The 12,722-nt window shown below is 44.6% G+C and overlaps 1 protein-coding gene across 8 annotated transcripts in view; it reads right to left on the bottom strand.

Moving 5' to 3' along the window:
- The window catches only part of GBF1 (golgi brefeldin A resistant guanine nucleotide exchange factor 1), a 210,712-nt gene that overhangs the window by 99,315 nt on the left and 98,675 nt on the right, over positions 1 to 12,722 (bottom strand). For 7 of the 8 annotated variants that reach the window (XM_063307612.1, XM_063307608.1, XM_063307610.1 and 4 more), the window contains exon 9: positions 7,236 to 7,362. In XM_063307612.1, coding sequence (XP_063163682.1) covers positions 7,236 to 7,362 — 127 coding nt within the window. Of the gene's footprint in view, positions 1 to 7,235; positions 7,363 to 12,722 lie in introns of those variants that run through there. The other variant, XM_063307611.1, reaches the window with a different exon arrangement.

The raw sequence follows: 12,722 nt of genomic DNA on the forward strand, positions 1-12,722 counted from the left end.
AGTTATCACCTTTAAAGCCCTACATGGCATGGGACCAGGTTACTTGAGGGACTGTCTCATCCCCATAACATCGACCCGCCCCACCCGGTCAGGCAGGGAGGGCATGCTACGGACCCTATCAGCAAAGGAATTTCATCTAGCGGGGTCCAGGAGGCAGGCCTTCTCGGCAGTGGCGCCTGCCCTTTGGAATATCCTGTCCCTGAAGTTGAGATGGGTTTCCTCGCTCTCAGCCTTCCAGAAGAATTTGAAGACCTGGTTCTCCCGCCTTGCTTGGGATGGGGAGGGTAACAGCTCCACCTGGGGGTGGTTGGCGCCATAGCACCCCTATTGATTGTGATTCCATCTCCCCTTGGATTTTACATTCATTATCTTATTTACATTCTTAGATTGTAATTTAGGTTTATATGTTTTTATTATTACTTTTATTGTAAACCCAATGGGGGGGGAGATGGGCAGTGATATAAATTTAAATAATAAATAAATAAATAGACAGACAGACGGACTGTGGTATCCTTCTGGATCGGCTCAGAGGATTGGGTGGCACAGTGCTGTGCTGGTTCGCCTCCTTCCGTTGGGGTCGATTCCAGTTGGTGATGATTGGGGAGGAGAGTCCCGCCCTTGGCCCCTACTATGTGGGGTGCCATAGGGGTCGGTGCTTTCTCCTCTCCTTTTTAACATCTACATGAGGCTGCTGGGTGAGTTCATCCATCACCATGGGGTTGGGTATCCTAAGTATGCTGTGCTGGTTTGCTGTGCTTAACCTTGTGTTTGCCTCATCCCAGTTTAAATCCTACATCAGTTTAGTCATAATGAAGTGAGCTGTAGCCCACTTTTATTATATATTCACTCCTGGTGAATTAAGCTATGCTGTGAACATCTTATCCTGGTGTTTGGAGGCTGTGAGGGTCTGAATGGAGAACAACAGGCTTCAGCCAAACCCTGGCAAGACTGAGCGCCTGTGGTTGTCGGGGCCTACGTGTTCCAGGGTTATGCCATCTTTGGTGCTGGATGGGGTTGCACTACCCCAGACAGACCCAGTGCGCAATCTGGGGGGTCCTCCTAGATTCACGACTCCTGCTCAATGAGCAGGTGGCAGTCATGGCTAGATGGGCCTTTACACAGCTTTGTCTTGTGCACCAGTTGCGCCTGTTCCTGTTTACAGTCACTCATGCCCTAGTCACCTCCAGATTGGACTACTGCAATGTGCCTATATGAGGCTACTCTTGAAGACTATCTGGACGCTTCAGCTGGTACAGAATGCAGCAGTGCGGGCAGTTATGTGCGCTCCAAGAACAGTACATGTTACATCTCTATTCCCTGAGCTGCATTGGTTGCCAGGTTGCTTCCAGGTCCAATTCAAGGTGCTGGTTCTGACCTTTAAAGCCCTTCATGGCATGGAACCAGGCTGAGGGACCACCTCTCCCCAGTTACATCAGCCTGCTCCATCAGATCTTGCAGGGAAGGCATGTTTTGGGTACCATTGGCCAGGGACTTGCATTTGGTGGGTCCCAGGAGACATGCCTTCTCAGCTGTGGCACCCGCCTTATGGAACATCCTTCCCCCTAGGATTAGATCAGCGCCATCCCTTTTGATATTCCAGAAGTTCCTCAAGACCCGGTTATGTGATCAGGCCTGGGGCTCCTAGGGAACTGGAGACTTGCTTGGTGGCTCCATTGTTGAGGGGGCCATTTTTATCCTCCCTCATTTACAGTTTGTATTTTTGGTTTTTATGATATTTATTATAAGGCTTTTATATTTTTATCTACTGCTATATTTACTGTTTTTATCTGATTGTTGTATGCCATCCAGAGTCGCCTCTGGTGAGATGGGCAGCTATATAAATTGGATTAATAAAATAAAAATAAATAAAAATAAATACAGGAGTTCAGCAATCTCTTTCTCAATTGTGCTAGAAAAGAAATTGTTTTTCAAAAGGCTACTCTGAGATCTGTAATGGAGTGTCCTGGGTGGTTGAAATGTTGTGATATTATTTTGTCCCTGGTTTGAGTGCTGATATCAAACTCGTGTCCATTAATTCTTTTACACAAAGTTTGGCCTCTTATCTTGGGTAGAATCTAGAGGGGCACTGCCGGTGGATGGTGGCATACATCATATTAGACAAAGAACATGGGAAGGTGGTTTTAATCTTGTGATTTTGTTAAGCTGGGGTCTGTGATAGCCCTACTGGTGTACATAAGGGGACAAAGTAGACATCTGGGTGTACTGCAGAATCTGGTTCCAATATTAGCATAATTGTTGTTTCATATTGCTTGTGAGAATCTATTTCAGATGAGCGGTTGTCTGTATGCATTTTAAGGGCCTTGCCACACAGTGCCTGAGAAAGTACAGTGTCATGATCCTATATGGGTAGTAGCATATTAATAATGTGTTTGAGTGGCTTGAGCTGTGAGCTGTATGTGACAACCAGTGGTGTTTTGTTCTGTTTTTATGCTCTGTCTTTTAATAGGCCCTCCCTGGGAACTGAGCTGCCTCAGTTGATTTGTCTATTGATCTTGTTAGGTGGGCAGTTTAGTCTCTTAAATGCCTAGTTAATTCTATCCGTTGAGCCTCCCTCTCAATGCAGTTGTGGTAAGGAGCCTGGTTACAAATAGATTTGGCAATGTGTTGAAGCTGGAAGCACGCAGTTAATGGATGGTGATCTGTAGGTTTCTTGTATAATGTGGGGTTTATGAGTCCACTGTGTAGTCTTATCATGACATCATGAAAATTGACTTGATCTACATGCGGCTGCCCTTGAAAAGTATCTGGAAGCTTCAGTTGGTTCAAAATGCGGCAGCCCACACGGTTTTGTGCAAGTACAGATCTGCACATGTGTCACCTCTCCTGCAGGAGCTGCATTGGTTGCCAATTTGCTTCTGGGTCCAATTCAAGGTGCTGGTTGTCGCATTTATTTATTCATTCATTCATTCATTCATTTATTTCTCAAACTTCTATTACTGCCCATCTCCCCCAAGAAAGGGACACTCTCTTTTAAAGCCCTTCATGGCTTGGGGCCAGGTTATTTGAAGGACTGCCTTTTCCCAGCTACATCTTCCCGACCCACCAGATCAGGGAGGCGCAATGTGTTACAGGTCCGCCCCATTAAGAAGGTCCATCTAGTGGGACAGAGAAGAAAGGCCTTCTCCATGGTGGCTCCCTCCCTGTGGAACATCATCCCTGCAGAGATAAGATTGGCCCCCACCTTAACACTCTTCTGAAAGACCCTGAAGACATGGTTTTGCTAGCGGGTCTGGGGATCCCAGGTTGATGCGGAGCCCATCAAGTGGCTTGTTTGAATTGTACTGTTGCTGCCAGGGGGGTGGGGGTGTTGTGGGTTTTGTATTTGGGGTTTTATTTTTGTAAGCCGCCCAGAGTCACCATGAGCGAGTTGAACAGCCATATAAATCTCTTTAATAAATAATAAATCTAAATATAGGTTGAGGCTGAGGTTGATGGTGGGGTGGAAGTTGTTGAGATCATGATGAAATTTGATTATTCTTTTCTATGTGTTCAGATGATGAAAATATTATCTATGACACTAATATCTTATGATTTTTTTCTACTTGATAGTCTCATTTAAATTTGGGCTATGGTGAAGTAGTGATCATTCTCTGCTATTGCTTTATTTGGGCCTTAGCTGATTTTCTGGGACAGTAATGCCCAGGCTAGAGACAATTATATAGGCTCAGATATTCCAAGGATCAGATAGTCTGATAAGATAGCAAGAACAGCACAATTAAGAGCAACTAAGCACAATTAATTATCTGGAAGAAGTTTGAGTCAGTTGATCCTGAGGAAGTGGACAGGGTCCTACAGGTAGTCTTCACTTAACAACCATTCATTCAGCCACCATTCAAAATTCTAACAGCACTGAAAAAATGGACTTATGACCTGTGTCCGCAATTATGACTGTTGCAGCACCCCCACGGTCATGTGGTCAAAATTTGGGTGGTCGGCAGCCCGCCCGCACTTACAACTGCGGGGTGCTTCAACTCCCCTCATCCACCTATCTCCCCCTCATCTCTACCCTTTTGGAAGCCCTACCTCCTGCCTTGCGGGGCAGCAAGCCCAGCCACACCACGCCAGCAAGCCACCCACCCGTGTCACCCACCCGCATCAGCCACTAGCCCACATGCCACCCTCCCACGCTGCCTGCCCATGCCGCGCCACCCACCCACACCACCTGCCTGCACTGCACCACCCGCCCATGCTGCACCAAGCCACCCACCCGCTGCTCCAAAGGCTCTGAGAAGATAGCACAAGCTTCCAAAGACAGTGTTCTGAAGGGAGAGATATGGAGAAAACGTTCACCAGAGAATCTGGGTCCAAAAAGGACTCAGCAAAGTCAGCAAGGTGCTTTTGCTTCGCCCGTGGCAGCTGAGTAAAAAAGTCGAAAGGTGGGTGAGAGGAACTGGGAGAGGAGGCAGCTGGGTGAATGAATGCAGGCTGGGGAGGCTGGAGCTTGCTGGGGTGACTTCACGCAGCACGGGTGGCTTGACGAGGGAGAGTGGGTGGCTTGGCGTGGGCAGGTGGCTGGGGCGATGCAGGGAGGTGGCATGGGCAGGTGCCTGGCTGGCATGATCTGAGTGGCGCAGCCTAGGTGGGTGGCACGGTGTGGGCAGGTGGCGTGGGGCAGTACGGGTGGGTGGCTGCTGCGGCACAGGTGGCACAGCACAGTGCAGGCACATGGCGCAGCACAACGCAAATGGCACGGCACAGCACTGGTGGCTTGGCACGGGCAGCACAGGCAGGCAGTGCAGGCAGGTGGGAGGCTTGGTGCGTCTGGTGCCACAATGCAGGCGGGTAGCACAGCGCAGGTGACTTTGTACTGCACGGCAGGGTTTCCTGCCCTGCAAGGCAGGGTGCAGGGCTTTCAAAAGGGCAGGGAGACAGGCAGATGGGGGGAGCTGAAGGCAGTGTTTGGGGCTAGGAGGAACCAAGCCCGGAATGGCTTGGATTGGGTTAGGTGCTCAGGTTAACAAGTAAATGGGTAAAATTCACTTAACACTGGCAAGGGGAATTGCCAGGACTGCAGTCGCTAAGCGATGCCATCTCACTTTACAACCACATGGCTTAGCAACGGAAATTCCAGGCTCTATTACCATTGTTAAATGAGGACTACCTGAATTCTGGACACATGCCCCTCCCGGGACGTTACACATTGTTGGGTCCAAGCGGTGGTTAATGCCTCTTTGTGGGAAGGGATGGTTCTACTTGTCTTGAAGGAGACAGTGGTGTGCTCCCTTCATAAGAGTTCACAGTTGGACTCAACCTTGTTGGACAATTTTTACTCAGTCTCCAACCTTCCCTTTTTAGGCAGGGTTATTGTCATGAGTAAGGATGGTAAGCAGGGGGCTCCCATCCAGACTGTTAAGCGCATGCGTAGCACTGAGGAATTGGTCAGCCATTCAAAGAGACACAGATCGGGACCGCCTTAACCTTTGGGGTTTATATGTCTGGGTTTTTCCCACGCTTCTTCAGTTTGTTAGGATTCCTGTTATGTACTAGCAATAAACATTAGAGACCAGTTCCTTGTCTCAGCATGATTCCTGGCTGTTAGGACAGTTATAGCGAGGGTGTGGGCTCTCAGCTTTGGAGGTCCTTGGATGAAGTAGATTATTTGGACCCTTTTTGGTCAGGGTTCAGGCTGGGTTATATTACTGTAATGGCACTGGTTGTACTTCTAGATGACCTTTGAAGGGCTCGGGATGGGGATGATGTGTTCATTCTGACCCTCTTGGATCTCCTGATGGCTTTCAATATCACAATCCCTTTCCCACAGTGTTCCAGCTACAGTGGCAAGAAGTGTGTAAACTCTTTAGAACTATCTGTGATGGTGCAGTTCTGTGACCTACAATGTAATCAGAATGTTAAGTCCTATTAATAGCTAGAGAGATTCTGGTTAAACAACATCCAAAAGAGTGCACTCTGTCATGTCTTTCTTGAGCAAGTTAAGCCAATATTCACTGTCTTTGCTGGAAAAAGTATATGAAGATGAAGGTTAGCTTTTGTAAGGGGGCAAACTGAGCTGGATGTTCAAATAAATGAGATGACAATCCAGCATGACTTTGATGTGACTTCCTCTCTGTAACAACATTCCATGTATGTTCATTGTTCTCAACAGTTATAAAAGTGTAGAGAAAATGCAACACCGCTGTTACCCTTCCCAGGAATGATTCTTCCACAAAAATCACCCCAAGAGCATGGTATACAATATTCTGAGAGGTTGCAAACAATTTCAGAATAATGGCAAAGACTCAGCAAATTGATTTTGCACTTTCTGATAGCAGTGTTCATGAGTCCACCATAAGGAAAATACTGAACAAAAATGGTGTTCATGGGAAGATACCAAGGAAGAAACCTGACTGTCACCCAACCTAACTTTACCAAAAAAGATCTGGATGATGTAAGAATTTACTGGAACAATGTTCTGTGAACAGATGAGACAGAAGTGGAACTTTTTGGTATCAATGAGAAATATTATGCTTGGAGAAAACAAAACACTGTATTTCAATAAAAGAATATCATCCCATTCATGAAGTGTGGCAGTGAAACAGTTCACGCATGAAACCTCTTGTACACCCTTATATTAAATCATAGTTGTCTTCTTGTACTGCTTATGTTCATATTCTAAGCATTAACGTCTTGACCAGGCCTGCATAGCATGTGGCCCATCAAATAGCCTTGTGCAGCCCGCCAGTGTTTTTTTAAAACTCAGTAAATCCACTGTCGCCAAACATTGTCGCTCTTAGGAAGGATCCACCACTGCTGCTGCTCACACACTGTTCAGAGGCTCCAATGTCTCCAGGTCTCACTGACCACCAGCTCCCATCCTGTTGCCGAACAGGTGATTGGCTCACCAGCTATTCATTTGTAACCTGTGATTATTTTTAATTTATCAATGTGTCCCATTCCCCTCTATGGGTTGTGTAGGCCTGGTCTAGACAACAATCAAGTATATACTGATATCCATTCCACTATGGCTTTTATGGTTATAGAATCATTGGACTCTCTTCTATATAATATCAAAAATAATTTAGTACAGGCCAAACTTGAGTCAGGTTTCCATTTATGTTTTATTCTTCTAAACCCCTCACAATTTAGGATCTATTTACATGAAAGAACATTTCTTCCCATAGCTCCTCTCACCAACATGGCAACTGGTAACAAGAAAGAGGGAGAGTTTTCTCAATGGAGTAGATACATTTTAGTATATAAACAATTATTTGTCATACCTGTGCCATTAGCAAATGACTGTTCTATTCCTTGAGATACCTTGGTTACATGGCAAGAGTTTCTTGGTGATCGTTTCTGCTTTTTCCATTTTGATGAATCACTCATCCCTCCTGCTCTCATTTTCAACTGTGAATAATAAACACATAAAATGTCTCCTATAGCCAGAAGAATTGCAACAGCGTTCTATTAGGTCAAAATCATATTCATGCCAGTCTATGTCAGTATTCGAGCCAGGGAATTAATATTCCAATATGTTTATATTTATATTTAAATATGTGTATGCATGTGCATGTAAATATATATATGTAGCATATATAGTACAAAATATAGCTCAGAATTGAACTGATGGATTCTTGGTATTCACTGAACTTGGCTGTTTTCTTGCAGACATTTTATAACCAGGGTAGGTAACATCATTAATGTTTTTCATCATCAGTTAATATTCATCCCAATTTCAGTTGGAAATCTAAACTGAAATAAAAATGTGCTAGAGATATTTTAAGCCACAGAATGTGTATCATGAACACATATACAAGGTACACTATATGAACTCAGGGACATGAGCTCTCAGGTACACTATGTATATTGATATATACAAATCAGTTCCTAAATACAGAAAATGAAGTATTGTTCAAAATTTTAGTGATATTGATTTCCAGAATTCTCTTTCACAGCTAAAGGTTATATTCTTTTTTTTTTTAACTGTATTATAAAGCCCCAGCTTGCAAGTTACAGAGCCAGTTTGATGTAGTGGTTAAGGTACCAGGCTAGAACTGGTTCTAATCCCATCTAGGCCACGAAGCCAGCTGGGTGACCTTGGGCCAGTCACTTTCTCTCAGCCTTAGGAAGAAGGAAATGGCAAACCACTTCTGAAAATTTTGCCAAGAAAACTGCATGGACTTGTCCAGGAAGTTGCCAGGACTCTATACGGACTCAAAGGCATCAAACAAAACAAACGATTTTTTAAAAAACATTTGCAAGCTAAGTATTCTATTATTGATGGCAGAATGTTAGCTGCCTCAAATGTACCCACCACCCCAAGGTCAAGGCTTGACACAAAATGCACTACACTTTCGACTCCTGAAAAGTCCAACTGACTTGCAGTTTCATCTCAATCATTGTCATTACCCTCCTGGAACACTAATAGATGGGAAGTTAGAATTGGGGACCCTGCTGTCATGAGTTATACAGTATTTCTCAGTTTGATATTTCTTTGCTTCAAGAGACCTGGCCAGCTACTGTTTCTTTACTGAGAGATATAAATCGTTGTCCTTCACAGCAGTCCCTGGATCTGGACAAGGGAGATTTTTGTGCTGGTTTGAGCATGCACATCTCAGTTGGTCCTAATACTAAATCACTTTATTAGATCCATCTGAGAATTTTGCACAAGCAGCCATCCTTAACTTCCCTGACGTAGTGAATAAAAAGGATGGTGTTGAAGGACAGAAGGAACACCTGCTACCAAGGCAATGATCAGATAAATGAAACTTGAGCCCAGGCCAAGAAACTAATTTATGAAAATGCTTTAGAGAGCCCACTCTCCCCTACAATTCTCATGAAAATAAAAGTGGGGAAATGATGTGATTGTTTATTCATTCAGTCACTTCTGACTCTTCGTGACTTTGCGGACCAGCCCACACCAGAGCTTCCTGTCGGTTGTCACTACCTCCAGCTCCCCCAAGGATGAGTCCGTCCTTGGAAGGATATCATCGATCCATCTTGTCCTTGGTCGGCCCCTCTTCCTTTTGCCTTCCGCTTTCCCTAGCATCAGCATCTTCTCCAGGGTGTCCTGTCTTCTCATTATGTGGCCAAAGTACTTCAGTTTTGCCTTTAATATCATTCCCTCAAGTGAGCAGTCTGGCTTTATTTCCTGGAGGATGGACTGGTTTGATCTTCTTGCAGTCCAAGGCACTCGTCAGAATTTTCCTCCAACACCACAGTTCCAAAGCATCTATCTCACTTCTCTCAGCCTTCCTTATGGTCCAGCTCTCACAGCCATATGTTACTATGGGGAACACCATTGCTTTAACTATGCAGACCTTTATTGTCAGTGTGAGTCTCTGCTCTTAACTATTTTATCGAGATTTGTCATTGCAATCCTCCCAAGAATTAAACATCTTCTGATGTCCTGGCTGCAGTCAGCATCTGCATTAATCTTTGCGCCGAGAAATACAAAGTCTGTCACTGCCTCTATGTTTTCTCCCTCTATTTGCCAGTTATCAATCAAGCTGGCTGTCATAATCCTGGTTTTTTTTTTTGAGGTTTAGCTGCAAGCCAGCTTTTGCACTTTCTTCTTTCACCTTCATCATAAGGCTCCTCAGTTCCCCCTTGCATTCAGCCATCAAAGTGGTATCATCTGCATATCTGAGATTGTTAATGTTTCCTCCAGCAATTTTAACCCCAGCCTTGGATTTCTCAAGCCCAGCATGTCGCATGATGTGTTCTGTGTACAAGCTGAATACGTAGGGTGAGAGTATACAACCCTGCCACACTCCTTTCCCAATCTTAAACCAGTCTGTTGTTCCGTGGTTTGCTCTTACTGTTGCTACTTGGTTGTTATACAGATTCCTCAGGAGGCAGACAAGATGACTTGCTATCCCCATACCACCAAAAACTTGCAACAATTTGTTATGGTCCACATAGTCAAAGGCTTTAGAATAGTCAATAATACAGAAATAGATGTTTTTCTGAAACTCCCTGGCTTTTTCCATTATCCAGCGGATATTGGCAATTTGGTCCCTAGTTCCTCTGCCTTTTCTAAACCCAGCTTGTACATCTGGCAATTCTTGCTCCATGAATTGTTGGAGACTACCTTGCAGGATCTTGAGCATTACCTGACTGTCATGTGAAATAAGTGCCACTGTTCAATAGTTTGAGCATTCTTTACTGTTTACCTTTTTTGGTATGTGGATATAAGTTGATTTTTTCCAATCTGATGGCCATTCTTGTGTTTTCCAAATTTGCTGGCATATGGCATGCATCACCTTGACAGCATCATCTTGCAAGATTTTGAACAGTTCAGCTGAGATACCATCGTCTCCTGCTGCCTTGTTATTAGCAATGCTTCTTAAGGCCCAACCAATCTCACTCTTCAGGATGTCTGGCTCTAACTCACTGACCACACCGTCAAAGCTATCCTCGATATCGTTACCTTGTTGTGGTGCTGGAGCCTGAGCACCTCAATGATGCCATGAGCTAAACCGTGAAGGGCCACCCAAGACAAGAAGGTCATGACAGAGAGGTCAGACTAAATGCGATCCCTGGGGAAGGTAATGGCAACCCACCCCAGTATTCTTGCTGTGAAAACTAAATGGATCAGTACAACCAGAGATATGTCGGTATACCATCGGAAGATGAGACCCCCAGGTCGGAAGATGGTCAAAATGCTACTGGGGAGGAACAGAGGATGAGTTCAACTAGCCCCAGACGTGATGACGTAGCTAGCTCAAAGCCGAAAGGACGGCTAGCGGCCAACAGTGCTGGTGGTGAACGGCGAATCCGATGTTCTAAGGATCAACACACCATTGGAACCTGGAATGTAAGATCTATGAGCCAGGGCAAATTGGATGTGGTTATTGGTGAGATGTCAAGATTAAAGATAGACATTTTGGGCATCAGTGAACTGAAATGGACTGGAATGGGCCACTTCACATCAAATGACCACCAGATCTACTACTGTGGACAAGAGGACCACAGAAGAAATGGAGTAGCCTTCATAATTAATAGTCAAGTGGCTAAAGCAGTGCTTGGATACAATCCAAAAAATGACAGAATGATCTCAATTTGAATTCAGGGCAAGCCATCTAACATCACAGTAATCCAAATATACGCCCCAACCACAGATGCTGAAGAAGCTGAAATAGAGCAGTTCTATGAGGATCTGCAGCACCTACTGGACAACATGCCTAAAAGAGATGTTATTTTCATCACAGGAGACTGGAATGCTAAGGTGGGCAGTCAAATGACATCTGGAATTACAGGTAAGCATGGCCTGGGAGAACAAAACGAAGCAGGACATAGGCTGATAGAATTTTGCCAAGACAACTCACTCTGCATAACAAACACTCTCTTCCAACAACCTAAGAGACGGCTTTATACATGGACTTCACCAGATGGACAACACCGAAATCAGATTGACTACATCCTTTGCAGCCAAAGATGGCGGACATCTATACAGTCGGTAAAAACAAGACCTGGAGCTGACTGTAGTTCAGATCTCGAACTTCTTATTGCACAATTTAGGATCAGACTAAAGAGATTAGGGAAGACCCACAGATCAGCTCGATATGAGCTCACTAATATTCCTAAGGAATATGCAGTGGAGGTGAAGAATAGATTTAAGGGACTGGACTTAGTAGATAGGGTCCCGGAAGAACTATGGACAGAAGTTCGCAACATTGTTCAGGAGGCGGCAACAAAATACATCCCCAAGAAAAAGAAAACCAAGAAGGCAAAATGGCTGTCTGCTGAGACACTAGAAGTAGCCCAAGAAAGAAGGAAAGCAAAAGGCAACAGTGATAGGGGGAGATACGCCCAATTAAATGCAAAATTCCAGAGGTTAGCCAGAAGTGATAAGGAATTATTTTTAAACAAGCAATGCGCGGAAGTGGAAGAAGACAATAGAATAGGAAGGACAAGAGACCTCTTCCAGAAAATTAGAAACATCGGAGGTAAATTCCAGGCAAAAATGGGTATGATCAAACACAAAGATGGCAAGGACCTAACAGAAGAAGAAGAGATCAAGAAAAGGTGGCAAGAATATACAGAAGACCTGTATAGGAAGGATAACAATATCGGGGATAGCTTTGACGGTGTGGTCAGTGAGCTAGAGCCAGACATCCTGAAGAGTGAGGTTGAATGGGCCTTAAGAAGCATCGCTAATAACAAGGCAGCAGGAAACGACGGCATCCCAGCTGAACTGTTCAAAATCTTGCGAGATGATGCGGTCAAGGTAATGCATGCTATATGCCAGCAAATTTGGAAAACACAAGAATGGCCATCAGATTGGAAAAAATCAACTTATATCCCCATACCAAAAAAGGGAAACACTAAAGAATGTTCAAACTATCGAACAGTGGCACTCATTTCACATGCCAGTCAGGTAATGCTCAAGATCCTGCAAGGTAGACTTCAGCAATTCATGGAGCGAGAATTGCCAGATGTACAAGCTGGGTTTAGAAAAGGCAGAGGAACTAGGGACCAAATTGCCAATATCCGCTGGATAATGGAAAAAGCCAGGGAGTTTCAGAAAAACATCTATTTCTGTTTTATTGACTATTCTAAAGCCTTTGACTGTGTGGACCATACCAAAGTGTGGCAAGTTCTTAGTGGTATGGGGATACCAAGTCATCTTGTATGCCTCCTGAAGAATCTGTATAACAACCACGTAGCAACAGTAAGAACAGACCACGGAACAACGGACTGGTTTAAGATTGGGAAAGGAGTACGGCAGGGCTGTATACTCTCACCCTACCTATTCAACTTGT

Source organism: Candoia aspera, chromosome 6 (genome assembly GCF_035149785.1).
Source record: "Candoia aspera isolate rCanAsp1 chromosome 6, rCanAsp1.hap2, whole genome shotgun sequence".
Lineage (NCBI taxonomy): Eukaryota > Metazoa > Chordata > Lepidosauria > Squamata > Boidae > Candoia > Candoia aspera.